Source organism: Spermophilus citellus, assembly GCF_964194105.1.
Source record: "Spermophilus citellus genome assembly, chromosome: 15".
Lineage (NCBI taxonomy): Eukaryota > Metazoa > Chordata > Mammalia > Rodentia > Sciuridae > Spermophilus > Spermophilus citellus.
In genome coordinates, this window is record NC_138195.1 from 34,759,777 (window position 1) to 34,777,228 (window position 17,452).

General features: G+C 37.6%; 1 protein-coding gene across 1 annotated transcript in view; it reads right to left on the reverse strand.

The window, feature by feature from the left end:
- Positions 1-3,011: 3,011 nt before the first annotated feature.
- Positions 3,012-17,452, reverse strand: part of CCDC6 (coiled-coil domain containing 6) — a 118,882-nt gene continuing 104,441 nt past the window's right edge. The window contains exons 7-9 of the mRNA XM_081267297.1: positions 17,094-17,194; positions 5,525-5,649; positions 3,012-4,194 (exon numbers count right to left, since the gene is read on the reverse strand). Coding sequence (XP_081123423.1) covers positions 4,000-4,194; positions 5,525-5,649; positions 17,094-17,194 — 421 coding nt within the window. The 3' untranslated portion in view covers positions 3,012-3,999. The remainder of the gene's footprint in view (positions 4,195-5,524; positions 5,650-17,093; positions 17,195-17,452) is intronic.

Sequence of the window (17,452 nt, forward strand, 5' to 3'; positions counted from 1 at the left end):
GACTAATAAACATAAAGTAAATAAGACATTAATTGGAAGTCTTACATCTCTCTAAACTCCGTCCAAGAATGTCAAGATTGCCACTATTACCAGAACCCCAACATAGTCAAGGTTGTAGACAAGCCGCCATGAGCAACACAGAGTGTGCACGGATATGCAGAGGGAAAAGGCGTGCTAGCTGGCTCTCCTCTTTCCCCTGTTGACCTCTTTTGTTTTGACAGTCCACTTTTGCTTTCCAGGCTAAGTTCCAAGTCAAGTCCAAAGACAACTCAGGGTCAATCTGACCACATACTTTTCCAGAGGAATGTATTATTCTTAACATGTTGTGCCTGCAACTTTGTTTTTGGCAGGATGAAGTTCAGACTGAGATGTACGGTACAATCTAGATGACGGTGCAGACTAAGTCAAAAAAGTAAAGTTGAGCAGTAGCCTGAGTTAAGGCATGAATGCACACCCGCACTCCTGCACACACAGCACCGCGCTATCATGAGCACAGGTTCCTTCAACTGCCTACCAAGAGGCAACCTAGACACAGCAGTTAATCACAACTGCTAAGCATTCTGGAAAATGTACGCCAAAACTTTATGCTAACATGTTTTATCAAACACACACAGAGAAAAGAGAAGAAAAATTAAAAATCAAAACCCCTAAAACCCCTTAATCTCTCTTAGAATGGCTCTTGAGCATGGAACTCATGTAGCAGCGTCAATGGCTGGCTCTTTAATAATTTGGAAATAAAAATTTGTTTTACTATGCATTTCTTTGGTAGTCATGACTACAAAGTTCTCAGTGTAGGTTACCTATGAGATAGGAACTAGACAGAAGATTTGAGTGAACATACTTCTTCTGTATTGATAAATATTAAGCTCTCAAAGCACAAGTGTCTATGCTTTTTCTTGCCTTACGGGAAAGCAAGGCTCTGTGCAGGGAAAGTTCATATCTACCTAACAAAGGGTGATGCACATTTTTTCCCCTACAATTGAAGAGTTAACAATTCACATTATAGATTATTTCTGGTTGAATCAGAAGCCAATCACAAGGCACAGCAGTACTTGGTGTCAAAGCCACATTCTGGTCACATTCATTCCATGGTTGCTAGTCAGAATCTCAGGAGCTCAGAACTGAAAACTCCTTCCAATCAAAGGAGTACGTAAAATTCAATCTTAAATATTTCCACCATCTGCCAAATTTCTAGAATTTTGTCTAGAATGCCAGCATGCTTGATAATAGAAAGCAGTTCAGAGCCCAGAGTTGTCAGGTATTAGGTAGGTTAATTTGGTTTTGTAGAAAAGGCATGGTAATCCGGCAACAAAGTACTTATCCTATTAGCAGCACAGTGGTAGCCAAGGGTCTCTGTCAGTAAGACAGGAAATAAAGCTACTGAAGCTACTGTTGCTCCCTCCACCTGCAGGATGGCTACTGATTTTACAAAGACCTACTGGGACCAAAAGCAGATTAGCGTGTCTGAGTGGGCAACAAAATGGCAGGAAGCACATTCAGCCCCCATGAGAACTTCCCAGCCTAGGTAAGTCCATTTCCCACAGGGGAGGGGGCTTCTGCCTCTATGCGCTCAGGATCTGAATCTTATCAGTCCCAGGTGGCAAAAGAGTCGCCAAGAAATTGTCCTGATACTGCCCAACCATTAGCAGCTCCACATGAGGTCATAAAACACTTTAAAATGACATGAAACATCATAAATTCAAAATAGTAGTGTTTGTTCTATGAGTTCTGAATGTCCACAGGGAGAAACAACTAGATTTATGTTGAAAAGTGCTGTTTGAAGGAGCTATATTTTGAAGTGAAATGGTGAGTCTAGGGGAACCAGCAGTACATTTCTTCAGAGGTCTGAATGTCAAGAACTTATCTGTCAAAGGCATTTATCAGGAAACGTCTGGTCACTCCAAGTGCTTTTTCGTTCACCATATGGCAATATTTTAACCTTTGTGCTTTCAGGAGGTAACGAAATTGAAAGGAAACCGAGGGAAGATCATTATATTAGGGGCTTTCCTTATTTGAGCACAAGATACCATCCAACAGCATTGAAATGTACAATCTCATAAGATTCTTGTAAACATGTATTTCCCATAAGAAAAACAAAGAACTGTACCGTGAAGGCAAAATCAGTTTGCCTACTCTCAGAATTCCTTGGAATGGTAATAATGTACCAGAAGGATCAGTGAGCTGTTGGGGAAATCCCCAGTCAGATGGCCCAGTCAGATCATGTTAAAAACCTAAAGCCTCAATAATAAATGCCAAACTTCCCCATGTTTGAGAACTGCACTATGATCATGTATATAACAGACATATAAATAAAATTTTTACAGATCAACGATTTCTTCCTAACAATTAGGGATGACATTCTCGGTTTGGGGGTAGAAGCAGGAAGAAGTGAAAAAAATCTTTTTGTTGCTTTTACTCTCAAGTTCTTAAATGCTAGTCAAACACTATTATCCAATAACACTTTTTTTTTCATTCTGTTTACTCATTAAATATGCATTCGAAGGCAAAAATGGAAGTTTCTATACTGTACAGTATTAAATATCTACAACATCATGGTTCCTTATTTTTAGGAGTGTGTGCAATAAGGAGTTAGGTATTAGAGATGGTTGTCACAAAACATGAACTCTTAAAAATTACTGATAAATTAATATTCAGTTCTCTGATTATATCCGCCAGATAACACGTTCTCATCATAAAATATACATTCTCTAGTAAGTTATTTTCATCCACAGCATATATAAATATGCAAACACAGGAGATAAAAAGCACTTTACTACCAAAGTACAGATTAGTAACTGCTGAAAAACAAAAAGAAAGATGGACCAAGTATTAAGGAAAGAGTGAGGCCGTGTTCCACGTCAAAGTGAAACCAAATGGTTTATTTCTGCTAAATGAATGGAAATAATGTATTCAGAATATATTTCTTTGTACACCGTACTTGCTTATACTGGGCAAAATAAGCAGTCCTCAGTGCTAACGTACCACACTTTCCTCTACATGTCTTTTCTTTCTGCCAAGCAATACAGTATTTTGTGGCCATTTTGCCTAGACAGTCTTCTAATGGCAGAGAGTATTTTCTAATAGCATTTTGCACCTTTAAAATATTTGTTCAAATTCTATCTCAGGAGAACACAAATAAAGAATAGGAGGGGAAATCACACTGGTTGGGTTACAATCACCTTGCCCTCCACAGTAGGAATCAAAGAGCACATTCTAATCAGCCGCTGAGACCACCCGAGGTTGGACACTCATGTTAGACTCATGTTAGAGGGGCCAGTTTAGATAGATTAGCATTAAGGATAAAGGGAAGAATCACATTTTATTATGTAAGAATTATCCAGCCCACTATGTGGAGAAGATTTAGCCATGTGATTCATTCTTTAGACTGTTTTACAAAAAACATGGATGTCAAATTACATTGAAAATAACCTACAAAAGTGTACCTGTAGAAAGCTCTACTAAACAGTGTGTGTCTTGGGCACTGATTCTTCTAACTTCCCACTCTACACTGAAAGTCAGATTTTCAAAGGTGTGAACTGTAGTGCTGAATTCTTGGTAGGTTTGGTCAACACCATAATAATTGGACAGGGAGTAATAACAGCTCAGTAATTTTCTGCAGATTCATGGAAAAAAATATAAAAAATATATCCCTTTTTATTTTACAAACCTAAAAGCCAAGGAAATGAAGCTCTGGGGCCAAGCAAAAATTGCACACTGCTGCTGTATTACCAAATACCAAATAACCAATGTTCCAGCCAGGGAATGGACATACATGTAGATTCAAGTAAAACACGGATGGAAAGTCGTCTGGTTAGTGTTGTAGACCCACAACACTGGCTGCGTTTCCAACGAACGTTTACAACACAATGAAGAGTGAAGCCTAGATAACCTCAGTGCAAATAAGTCAGATCCAAATATGCCAGGGAAGGAAGCCTTTGGCGTGGAGTAGACGGCTCCAACGGACGAGTCCCAACTTGAAATTCAGACTAAGCACATGCATTAAGGCTGGGAGGAGGGGTGCACCGAATGTTGCGAAGGGGCAGGCTGCGAGGTGCCTGCCGAGGGGATCGCGGGCTGCATGGGTGGCGGAGGTGGAGGCGGAGGCGGCTGGACTGGGGTCTGTGTGTTGGGAGACGGAGGCGGTGTGGGCCGTTTGAATTTGTCAGGACTGTTGCTTCTCCGTGGTGAAGGCCTCTGTGGAGAGGACAGGAAGCAGGTCAGCCTGGGGCGCCAGCAAGTACCAACACAGCATCACCAGAAACAGAGACTCCTGGAGCCCTGAGCTGCAGACACCAGGAACCAGTGGTCTCCTTCTGTATCCCCACTGGTTCCTGGGGAGGCAGGAAAGCTCCATCAGTGCTTACACCTACACCTACACCTGAGGGAAAGCTAGGCAATATCACTATAAAACTGGCATTGACCACACGACTGGATGTGGCCCCATCAATGACACAGCTGTAACATTTAAAAACAGCTGTCATGTCTTAAATCTTTATTGTCAGTTGTATGTCCTCAATTTCTTCTATCACCCCTATCAAACAACTTTTCCATATCCTGAAGGTCACAGCCAACAAAACAGTCCCTTTTGTACAAAGTCCATCAAACTGAATTTGAAAGAGCTTCATAAATGTCTTAAATGATTACATAGAATAGGGTTCCTCTTTGAAATATTATCTCAGTGAAAATATTAAATTCTTTCCATCTTTCTCACCTTATTAGCTACCTTTCTTCTCTTCCTTTGTGTAGTTATACAGATTGCCTGGCTGGCATGCATTAGGCTCTGGACTCAAACACTCTACCATTGAGAATCATCCCCAGGTTCCTTCCCCACCCACCCTTTTTGTTTTGAAGATAGGGTCTCACTAAGTTGACAAAGCTGGCCTTGAGCTTGTGATTCATTCTCCTGCTTCAGCCTCCTAAGTGTCTGGGATTACAAGTGTGGGCCACCATGCCAACTCATATTAGCTATCTTTTTGATTGACCTGTTAGTCAACTATATAACAAATTCTACAGGGAAAAAAAAAAAAAACAAAAACAAAAACAAAAACTCCTCCCCTTAATGGAATTAGAACCAGATACAGTTAAGCTTCCTTCTAATACCAGGAGAGAATTTTCTGAGTAAAACTAGAAACAGGATTAACTTCAGGAGGACTATAAAGGGTTAGTAGTGACTTGTAAAGGTGCATACAACAAATATTTTCAGGTATCATGGCAACCAACAGTAATTCTTTATGGCAAGGAACTGGTCAGAGTTCAGTGGAGGCACTGGCCACACTACAAGTTACATTCCACACAGGGCAATTTTTCACAGGAAGTAAGTTGAAGTTTTGCATCCTGGGAAGGAGTCTAATTTTAACATTAGAACTTTGTGTCAAACTATAGGGAAGTACCTGCAGTTTAAGGTGAACTGATGGGGAAAAATGGGAAGAAAGGCGAATGTTTAAGGGCATCAATTATAGCCTCTGAAGAGGACCATCTGGTACCACCATTAGAAATGCTGCTTCCCACCCCCAGAGACACTTACTGTGATACCATGGGACGTTCCCATGTGTTGCACGTGAAGACCCGGAGAATTGTAGTAAGACATTCCAGCTCTAGTCAATGAAGTTGGTGGCGTGAAACCAACCGTGTGACTTGCATATGACAGACCTGAAATATAGCAACAAATTAAGTATCATCTCTAACTTAATTAAGTATTAGTATCTTCAACCATCTACGTTTTAAAATGCAGATGGTCTCCATTAACCAAAACACAAAAGCAGATGAGAAGGGCAGAAGGCTCACTAAACGGCATGCTGGATAACAAGAGAGATAAAAAGTCAAGCCCTGGAACAGAACAGAAAGCTCACAGAAATAACCCCACAGAAATAACCTCACACATATACCATCAACTGATCTATGAAAAGCATACCAAGAACACACAATAGGGAAAGGACAGTTTTGGCAACAAAAATATTTGGAAAACTGGAAAGCCATATGCAAAAGAATAAAATTTGACCTTTATATTACACCACACACAAATCAATTCAAAATGGATTAAAGATTTAAAAATTAAGAACAGAAACTATAAATGCCCTAGAAGAAAAATAATCAACAGAGTGACAAGTCAACCTACAAAATGGGAGAAAATATCTGCAAACCACATATCTGATAAGGGATCCGGAATATATAGGGAACTTCTATACTCAACGGTGAACAAACAAACAAAATCAAACTAAAGAGCAAAGAACTCAATTTAAAAAAAGAGCAAAGGGGGTGTTGTTCAGTGGTAAAGCCTATCATATGTGAAGCCCTTAGTTTGATCCTCAGCACCACCATAACGAATACAATAAAATAAATAAAGCGGAGGAATTGAACTTGCATTTCTTCAAAGAAATACAAATGGTTAGTCAGTATATGAAAAGATGCTCAATGTCACTAATCATCAGGGAAAAACAAATCAAAACCACAATTAATATTTCACACTTACTAGGATGGCTATTATTTTAAAAAACGAACTCTTGGCAAGAATATGGAGAAACTGTATTGTTGGTGAGAATAAAATGAAGCCATCACTACAGAAAATGGTATGGAGATGCCCCTGCCATCAAATGAAAACAGAGCTGTCCCTGAAAACCAGGAATTAAGAATGGAAATCAGTATCTCAGAGAGAGATTTGCACTCCCATGTTCCACATAGTATTAGTGACAACAGTCTAGATGCAGAAACAACCTAACTGGATGAGTTCATAAGGAAAAATGTGGTAGACACAAATGATATTATTCCCTCCAAAAGAAGGAGATCCTGTTATAAGTGATAACACAAATGAACCTAGAACACTCTATGCTAAGTGAAATAACACAGTCACAGAAAGATAACTCCATGGTTCCAGTTATCTGTGGAATCTAAAATAATCAAACTAAAAGAGAGAGGAAGGTGGTTGCTAGCAACTGAGGAGAAAGAGGAGAAAAGGCAAAATTGCTGTTCAACAGGAATAAAGTTTCCGTTAAGCAAGGTGAATAAGTGCAGAATCACCGTGCAACATTATAAACAAAGGATCCATTCAGGGGAGTGTGGATAGGAACTCCCTGTCAACTGCTTTGTGCCTGTGCCCTCCACTACATGCCAAGCCAATGGATTCTACTGCTGCTTTTCTGAATGACATGAAAGACATTCAGTCACCAAGGCTCTTCCCTCAGTTGTCCCACAACAGGACTTTGCTATGCCCTCAACACCTAATGACAAGGGCTTACTGTGTTTCTTGGTTATCAATAAGTGGTGCTTTCTGTTTGACATGTTTCCATTTCTAATTGTGGATTTTTGATTCACCTTTGCAAAATGGAGGTCTGAGGAAAAGCACAGATCTTTTGGAGACAAGTAGTCCATATGATGCTTACCGGTATCACAAGGGCATCGTTCAGCTGGGAAAGGGGAGAAGAAGTTGCCTTTAAATAGGCAAATTCTACTTCTTATGAAAAGTGGTAAATTTAAGAGGAAAGTGTACAAAAGTGGTTCTTTATCCCCAAATAGAGCTCAAGAGGTTCTTTAACAAGAAAGAAAAACATAAAATCCCAGCCTATTTTCTAGTACTACTAGGTTAACTTTTCTGAAAAGTAATTATATTAAGTCACTGACTTGATATGACATGTCACATCTCCAAAGACTATTTACTCACCTAACTGGGGGACCAGGGGTACAATTTTATGGCTGCTATAAAGTACTGTGTGTTTGTCCCCAAACTGCCTTCTCATGTTCTAAGTCAGTATTCTCAATGTGTGTATAAAAATCTTGCTTGCCTTACCCCAAACCAAATAAAGAGCTTGAGCCAGGCACAGTGGAACATGTGTGTAATCAGTGATCAGGAGGCGAGGAAGGAAGATGAAAAGTTCAAGACCAGTCTCAGCAACTTAGCAAGACCATGTCCTGAGATTAAAAAATACAAATGACTTAGCTCTGTGGTAAAGTGCCTCTTGCTTCAATCCCCAATTAAAAAATAATAATAATAATAATAATAATTCAGGGTAGCTAATACCAGGGCAGCAAGATGAGAAGCAGAGAGATCTTTATCACTCCTCCTTCAGACCTATCTACCCATTCTGTACCCTCTGCCTGAGAATGTCTTCACTTTCCTTGCCCCTTTCTTCCCCCATGTCAATCAGTACTTCCCCAATTCTTTGAAGAGGTAAAAAGCACAGATTTAAAGCCAGACTGAAAGATTACCTTGGATTCCCAACTCTGCCACTTGGCACTAAACAACAGTGAACAAGTCACTTAATCCCATTGTGCTTTAAATTCTTTAACTGGCAAGTGGGACTACTTCACAAAGTTATCATGAGAATAAAATGAGTTATTGTCATATGTATTGTTTTACCTGCTTCCCGGGGTCCTCTTGTGGCTCACAGACCCTGTTGCCTCTTAGAGGCCAGAAGCCGTGTCTTATTAATTTTTGTTTTCCCTTAAATGCTAATGATCAAACATCTCAACCTCTTGCCCAGGTATGTAATAAAATATAAAAATCCAAGACAAAACCAAAAAACCCTAGATTGAAATTGCAAACTGCAAAAACTGGCTCAGGCATAGCTTAATGAGGAGGGCACCATCTGAGAAATGCATCCTTAGGCAATTGCTTACACTAAGACAATAATGTCATCATTGACAAAAACATCTTTATTTTGTGCCTATTTCTTTTAGTGATAAAATTGTTTTAGTTCTGGTATTTAGGAGCTCTTGTAGTCAGACACCCTACTCCCATTTTGTTTTCTGAGCACCTTCTTACCCTACTGTACTACCAGGTACCCCAGACCTGGAATCATCCATCACTCAAGCAGCCCAGGTTCTTTTCACTAAAGAATGGAATTAGAAACCAAAGTCTGGGAGCTGGGTGTGCCCATTATTAGTGGGAACAGAGCTATTTTTAGACCTCAGTATTATTTACCCCTGATGTAGGCACATCAGAACATGCTAATTGGGAATATCTTTTTCTTAGGCACCATAAAATATATGAAGAACTTGAAAAATAATTGTTGAAAAGTAACACTTCCTAAATGTAATTCACACATATAAAGCTACACGTAATCAAAAAGAGGTTCCTTTCATAAATTGTTCAGTAGGTATTTTTCAACCAAATTGTGAAAGAGGATGCAAAATACTTCAAAAAGCTGGTGAAAATAAAAAGATTTCCAATGTTAGCCACAATGGGGCAAGAGGAAGAAAAGCCCAAATGTTTAAAATGGAAATAAAAAGTACACAATGAAAAGTATAGTGTATTTCTACTAAGGAAGATATTCTTAGCACTGAGAACCACAAATTGTTCCAGAAAAAAATAAAGAGAATTATTTTTTCCTTCTCTTGCCTGATTGCTCTGGTAGAGTTTAGAGAACTCTATTGAATAGGAGTGGTGAGAGTTAATCTCCTTACCTTGTTCCTGATTTTAGAGGAAATAGTTTCAGGTTTTCTCTGTTCAGTATTACATTGGCTTTGGGTTTGTCACAGATAACCTTTATAATGCAGAAGTAAATCCCTTGCATCCCTAGTTTCTCCAGTGTTTTTAACATGATTGGGTGCTGTATTCCTTAGAGGCCTTTTCTGCATCTATTGGTAATGGTCATATGATTTTAAATTCTATTTAAGATATTAATTACATTTATTGATTTGCATATACTGAACCATACTTGCATTCCTGGAATGAAGCCCACTTGATCATGGTGTATTATCTTCTTCATGTGTTTTTGAATGTGGTTTGCTAAGATTTTATTGAAGATTTTTGCATCTATGTTCATGAGGGATATTGGCTGTAGTTTTCTTTCCTTGATGCATCTTGGTCTAGTTTTGGCATCAGGGATTATACTGGTTTCTTAGAATATAATTGGGAGTGTTTCCTTCCCTTTCATTTTCATGGAATAATTTGAGGAAGACTGGGGTTATTTCTTCTGTAAATGTAGAACTCAGCTGAGGTCCTGGGCTTTCCTTTTTCAGAAGGCTGTTAATTGCTGCCTCAATTTCATTACTTATTATTGGTCTTTTTAGGTTTTGTATATCTTATCTTCCTGGTTCAATTTGGGAAGGTCATGTGTCTAGAAATTTGTCAATATATTTCTAGACTTTGCAGTTCATTGGAGCATAAATTTTCAAAATAGTTTCTATCGATCCTCTGAATTTTAGAAGTATCTGTAGTAATATCTTCTTTTTCATCTCTAATTTTTGTTGACTGGGTCTTTTTTTTTTGGGGGGGGGTTAGCTTGGCTAAGGGTTTATCAATCTTATTTACCTTTTCAAGGAACCCACTCTTTGTGGAGTTGATCCTTTTTATTTATTCATTAGTTCCTATCTTCTACTGATTTTAGAATTAGTTTGTTCTTTTTCTAAGGCCTTGAGGTGGAACTGTTTTTTTATGCATATATACAATGCAATGAATTTTCTTCTTAATACTGCTTTCATACTGTCCTAGAGATTTTGATATGATGTACTTTGTTTTCATTTGTTTGTAATAATTTCTTTTCTCATTTCTTCTTTGATCCATCCTTCATTTAAAAGAATTTAAAAAATTAATTAAGAATTAATTTAATCTCCATGTGTGTGGTTTCTTTTAATTTTCTTGCTGTTAATTTCTAGTTTCATTCCAGCAGCAATTAACAGCCTTCTGAAAAAGGAAAGCCCAGGACCTCAGCTGAGTTCTACATTTACAGAAGAAATAACCCCGGTCTTCCTCAAATTATTCTATGAAAATGAAAGGGAAGGAAACACTCCCAATTATATTCTAAGAAACCAGTATAATCCCTGGCCAAAACTAGACCAAGATGCATCAAGGAAAGAAAACTACAGCCAATATCCCTCATGAACATAAATGCAAAAATGTTAGTATAATATACTGTATGGGATTATGTCTTTTTTTTTTTTTTTTTTTTTTTTTGGTATTTGCTAAGACTTACACTGTGACTTAGAATGCAATCTATTTTGGAGGAGGTTCCATGAGCTGATGAGAAGAAGGTAAATTCCACTATTTTAGGGTAAAATATTCTGTAGATGTCTATTGCTAGGTCCACTTCATTATAATGTTATTTAGGTTGGATATCTCTTTGTTGATTTTATGCTTTGGTGACTTGTTCATTGGTGATGGAAGTATGTTGAAATCTTCCAGTATTATTTTTGGGATCTGTCTGGGAATTAATGTTAAGGAGTATGTACAATGTACTTGGGTGCACTGACATTTGGGGCATATATATTAACTATAGCTATTTCTTCTTGTTGGATTGTTCTCTTTCTCAGGATATAAATGGCTTTCTGTCTCTTCTGATTTATTTTTATTTAAAATTAGCTTTATCAGATATGAGAACAGCTACTCCAGCTTGTTTCTGGACTCCATCTGTGTGAAAAATTTTTTTTTCTTTTCTTCTAACTTCAATCTATGAGTGTCTCTTGCAAACACCATATAGATGGATCTTGTTTTTTTGATTCATTCTGCTACTCTGCGTATTTTAATCGGGGAGTTGAGACAATTTCTATTCAGTTATTATGGATATATGCTTGTGGTTTGCTGTCATTTTGATTTTTTTTTTTTTTTTGTATTTAATTCTGTCCTGGTTCTCATTTACATGATTGGTGTTCTATTGATCTTCATTCATTTGGGAGTGTAGGGGTTTCTTTTGGGGTTCCTGTGTGTGCAATTTATCTCTGAGCATTCTTTGTAGGGCTAGCTTGATTGTCATGTATTCTTTTAGTTTATCCTTGTCATGGAAGATTTTTAATTCTTCATGGAATATGAAAGAGAGTTTTGCTGAGTACAGTGATCTGGGTTGGCAATTGTTTCCTTTTAGAGCTTGAAATACCTTATTCCATGCCCTCCTTGATTTTAGGCTCTGAGTTAAGAAGTTTGCAGTGAGCCTTACTGGTTTGATTCTAAATGTGAACTAATGTTTCTCTTTTGTGGCTTTTAATGTTCTTTCCTTATTTTCTATGATAGCCATTTTGATTATGATGTGTCTTGGAGAAATTATCTTCTGGTTATGTCTATTTATGTATGTCTAACTCTTTTCTGATATGGGGAAATTTTTCTATGACTATCTTTTTGAAAATGTTCTTAATGCCTTTCGCTTGTATCATGTTCTCCTCTGTACCAGTGATTCTCAGGTTTGGTCTCTTGATGTTGTACGAAGTTCTTGTATATTCTGATCATGTTCTATTTTTTTTTTCCTTTGTGTATTCTGTGTACTCAAATTCATACATCCTGTCTTCAAGGCCTGAGGTTCTGTCCTCAAATGCTGAAGTTCTGTTTCCTACATAACCTATTCTGTTGGTGACACTTTAAAGTGAATTTTTAAATTCTTTTTTTTTTCATTTTCAAGAGTTCTGATTGTTTTCTTTTCAATATTTCTATTTCTTTATTAAAACTATTTTTCTTCTCCTGAATCTGTTCTCTTAATTCACTTGTTAGATCTTTAGTTCACTGAACATTTTGACAATCAGTTTTTTTATAATCTTTCTCTAGAATTTCCTCCACTTTCATTTCTGTGGGTTCTTTTGTTGGGGAATTGTAAATTTGGGGGGAGAATTTGTTTGCTTATTTGCTTATGTTTGTGAGGTCCTAGACTTGAGCATCAGTTGCAGTGGATTACCCTTCCTCTTTTATATGTGTATCTTATGTGTTTTTCTTTTTTATTATAGGACTTCTGTTTTTGATATATGAGTACATGTCTAAGTTCCCCTCTGGTTATTTCTCCTAAGGGTCTGCTTTGGGGTTTTTGTCTCCCCAACTATGAGGTAAAGAAATGATTAGGCTCTGGTAGGGTTAGATCGACTGTGGGGTGATGCTCATTGTTGCTTGTCTGACTTGTTCTCGGCAGCAGGGTCTCTTGAACTGTCCCAATTACTTTCTAGCCCCTCTTAAGGGAGGGGAAGCCAGGAATAGCACTAATATCAGTAATAAATGCATAAAATTTTAAGATAAATGCCCAGTGTCTACTTTGACATCTGTATCCCTAATTGTCACCTACGCAGAAATGGCAGGGGCAGCATTTGATATCAGTACCAGCAATACAACTATGGGAACTAGACAGGGCATTCAACTTTAGGTGCCTACTATATCATCTACTGTATTTATAATCACTTTCATAAGAATGGGGTGTGAATTGCATGAACTTTATAATTTTATTACTTAGTGGGATTACACTTTCTTAGGTAAAGAGAAAGTAAAGTGGGAAGGTGAAAGAAAGGTTGAAATATTTTAAAAAGTGAACAGAAGAGACGAGAGAAAGGTAGCAGATATCAACTGTAATGTACAAGGAATACAAGATTTACTGAAAATAATAAAGAAAAAGAGAAAGTGGAGTAAAGAAAACTTGGGTGTTAGTGGGAGGAGAGAGCAAACAAGGGGAGATAAAAGGGATAAGAAAAAATACATGAATAAACCCACAAATTTTACAAGATCAAGATATCTCCAATCAATATATAATTGAACCCCAAGAACAAATAATTATTGCAAAGGAAAACAATTAATGTGAAAGTAAAAATTTAGGAATATACATTTTTTTCCAAAACAATCATGCTATGAGTACACATGTAACCACACAAAATCATGCATAATGAAAAAACAGTGAACACTAATATGATGGAATGATGTTTTCAAAAAACATCTTTAAAGTTAAACTTAAAAAAGATCAATAAAAAATAGATTATGGAGCTGGGGATATAGTTCAGTTGGTAGAGTTCTTGCCTAGCATGCACAAGGCCCTGGGTTCAATCCCTAGCACCACCATCCCCCCCCCCCCCCAAAAAAAAAATAGATTACAAATGGGAAATGGTGGAATTAAGAGAAATTAGAAAAAAGAACTAGAAATTTCTCAAAAAGAGAAATACAAATGGCCAACAAATATATGAAAAAAATGTTCAACATCTCTAACAATAAGGGACATGCAAATCAAAACCACACTAAGATTTCATCTCCAGTCAGAATGGCAATTATCAGGAACACAAGAATAAATGCTGGCAAGGATATGGGGAAAAAGGTACATTCATACATTGTAGTAGGACTGCAAATTAGTACAATCACTATGGAAAGCAGCATGAGATTCCTCAAAAAACTAAGAATAGAACTACCATATGACCCTGCTATCCTACTCCTCAATATTTATCCAAAAGAAATGAAATCAGCATACTATAGTGATACAGCTACTTCAATATTCATATTAGTACAATTTACAATAGACAAATTGTGGAGTCAACACAAATGCCCATGAAAGCAACCAAAAAGTGTGGCATATATACAGAACGAGTATTACTCAGCCATAAAGAAGACTGAAATAATAGCTTTTGCTGATAAATGGATGGAAAGGGAGAAAATCATGCTAAGTGAAAAAAGACAGATTCCGAAAACCAAAAGCTGGGGGCTGGGATTTTGGCTCAGTGGTAGAGCATTCACCTAGCACAGGTGGGACCTGGGTTCGATCCTCAGCACCACATAAAAAAAAATAAATAAAGGCATTGTACTGTACCCATCTATACCTAAAAAATAAATATTTTTTAAAAAAAGAAAAGAAAAGAAAATCAAAAGCTAAATGGTTTGTCTCATGGGGAAACTAGAGCAAAATAAAAGAAAAGAGGTGGCAAGGGAGGGCACAGGATATCATAAAGACATAGGGAATACCAGTGGTGTACGAAGAGGAAAAAGAGAGGGAGGAAAGAAACAAGGGAAAGGAATAGAAATATGGAATTTAAAAAAATCATATTATATACATATATAAATGTATCTTAAAAATTTCACCTGAATGTATATATAGAAAATACCAATCAAAAATAACTATATAAAGGAGGAAAAAAAAGATCAATAGAGGAAAAGAGAGATACTGGGAGAAGGAGGAGAAAAGGGAAGAAGGAAAATGGGGATTGAAACAAAATTCCTTGCATATATCATTTTATAACAATGAACCCAAATACTATGTACAATTATAATGCTTTAAGAAAAAAAATAAAATGAAATAAGATTGTAATATTCATATTTTGCTGATCTACTATGTATAGCATTGCAACACTGTCACATGAAAATAAAGTAATCTTACTACCAAATAGGAGATAAAGCCTACTTTGAGGTTATAATTTAAAATAGGATAAAAACTTTCTCATTTAGGATATCTGAAAAACAAACCTAGATGTCATTTATTACATAGTTTAAGGGAAAACCAAACAGCTAATCTATACAAGCTAGCCCCACACTTGATGTAGGACACACTACTGGAACAGGAGCAGACAAAGTCAAAATCATGCAGATGGGATAAATTTTCCTAAAGAGTATGTGTTATAATATAAGTAATATTCTGAACCAAGATATGACATTTGGATTTTACTTTTCTCAGTGACTGCAACATTTTTTTTTAATCAACTGAAAATTACGTACTTCCAAAAATTTCTTCAGGTTTAAATAACTCTAACAGGATATTAAATCATACTAAGAATCAGCATCGCCATCAACTACAAAGTAGCCTTCCATTTTGCCTCTCCCTGATTCATGCCTTCCTGATTCATGTAAAAACATCAATAAATCAGTAGATTTAAAAAAAAAAAAAAAAAAAAAAAAAAAAGACCTTTTCATGGTAATGCAACCAAGAGCTATTTTGGGAAAACAGAGAAGCAAACAGGAAGAGAAGAAGCCTTTGGAGGGAGACTTAAGGCTACTGGAAAGATGGAGAAACAGATTCAGGAATATCCTCTTGGCAAGAACAGAGGGCAATGATCATGCCATTATCCATAAGTTAAAGTCCTTTCGGTCTGTGACAACATGATGGCCCCAAATATACACAAGCTGCCACTTTATGTGTTACATATTTCATCTTTTGATTTTCTCCACTTAAAAAAAGTCTCAGCAGCCCAGTGCTGGGCTGGATCCCCCAAATCACAAAACCAAGCCATTCCTTTCTCATGTTCTTATTGATGGCCAATGGAATTACAGCACATTTTCTATCCTATCAACCTTAAGATTAAGAGGAGGGGTCCTTCACTTTAATTATCGTATCAGAACACGTGAAATGCTGTTGCCCTACATGAAAGGTGTTTGACTGTACAAAACCTTTACACTGCTCCACTAGAAAGCAGTCACCTCACTGGATTCCACTGTGAAATTCCTCCTCCATCCCCCTCCCGGACTCCATATACTCTTTCTTCCAGTTCTGTTTAAAACATGCTTATAACAACCACAAGAACAACGGTCTCATCATTTCAGCCACAAGCTGCAATTCCTTAGCTGCCACCTGTCTTTCCTCCCCCTCCTCCATCTGCCTCCTGCCCCCTCCTCTGCTTCCTCTTCTTCCTCTCTTGCTGGATTCACTTGTCCTCCTGGCCCAAAAGCCCCACACAGTGCTGGTGCTGAGCCAGATGCCCTGGGGAGGGTGCTTTGAGGTTCAGATGAAACAAGCCTGCCTTGGAGGAAAGTATCCCTCTTCTGTCCCAAGAAATAACAACAAAGACAAAGCAACCTGCCAGACCCAAGTCCACCGCTTCTCGTATGGCCAGCCTACTGGGGCCCAGTCCCACTCTCGAATCTTGGGAAACATTAGGAGGCAGCTCCTGCTAAGCAGAACACAGGCTGTGGAAACAGCTGTGCCCTGCCTTCTGTCTTACTGGATCTGTGACCCGTAGGTGGGGAACCTCCTAATGGCTGCTTCCCCAAGTGTAACACAGGAAAAATAATTCTTACATTATTTATTATACTGAGAATGAAAATGAGATAATGTATTTGGAACACAGTAAAGGAACCCACAGAAGATATATTATAAGGCATCTTGGAAATCTACCCAGGAATTCTGTCCATCCACTGAGATTTAACATCATAGTCAAAGACAGTCTTCTTCTTAACAGTCTTCATTTTAAAAGATATTTCAGAGTCCAATTCCTCTAAGGTTGAAAAAAAAAATTGAAGAAAAATACCAGCTGTCAGTACAGCTTTTGTGCTTAAAATTTTCAAGTTAAGATCAGTCTTGATAGTAGCATGTTTTTGATATTTTCGAACAACACATGACTGTTATCTGTTATCTCTGTTTACTCGATTTTTATATGCTAGAAGAGAATATCATCAGGGTTGTCTATTAAACCAGAAATCATTCATTGAGATAGTGAAGACATGTACTCACCGGGTGATATAGGCCTACTTGAACTTGGAGAAGGTGTGTAAGGGATTGGGCTGGACACAGTGCGAGGTCTTAATCCTTGTGCAGACATCTCGTTAAAATACCTGAGAAGAGAGAAGAGGAAATGATTAGAACTGCATTTAAATCACTCTTAAGAGAGCTTCTATGAGAAAGTGTTTGGAGATCACATTGAAGTCAAAATCTGGAATGTTCAGAGTAATAAGATGTTTATAAGATGGACTCCCAAGTCACACTGCTCCACTGTTGGTAAACCTCTCTCTACAAGGGCGAAGGGAAGGGAATTCAGGATGACTTCTTAAGATGGAGGCCTGGTTACAGAGTCACATGATACACAAGGGCTA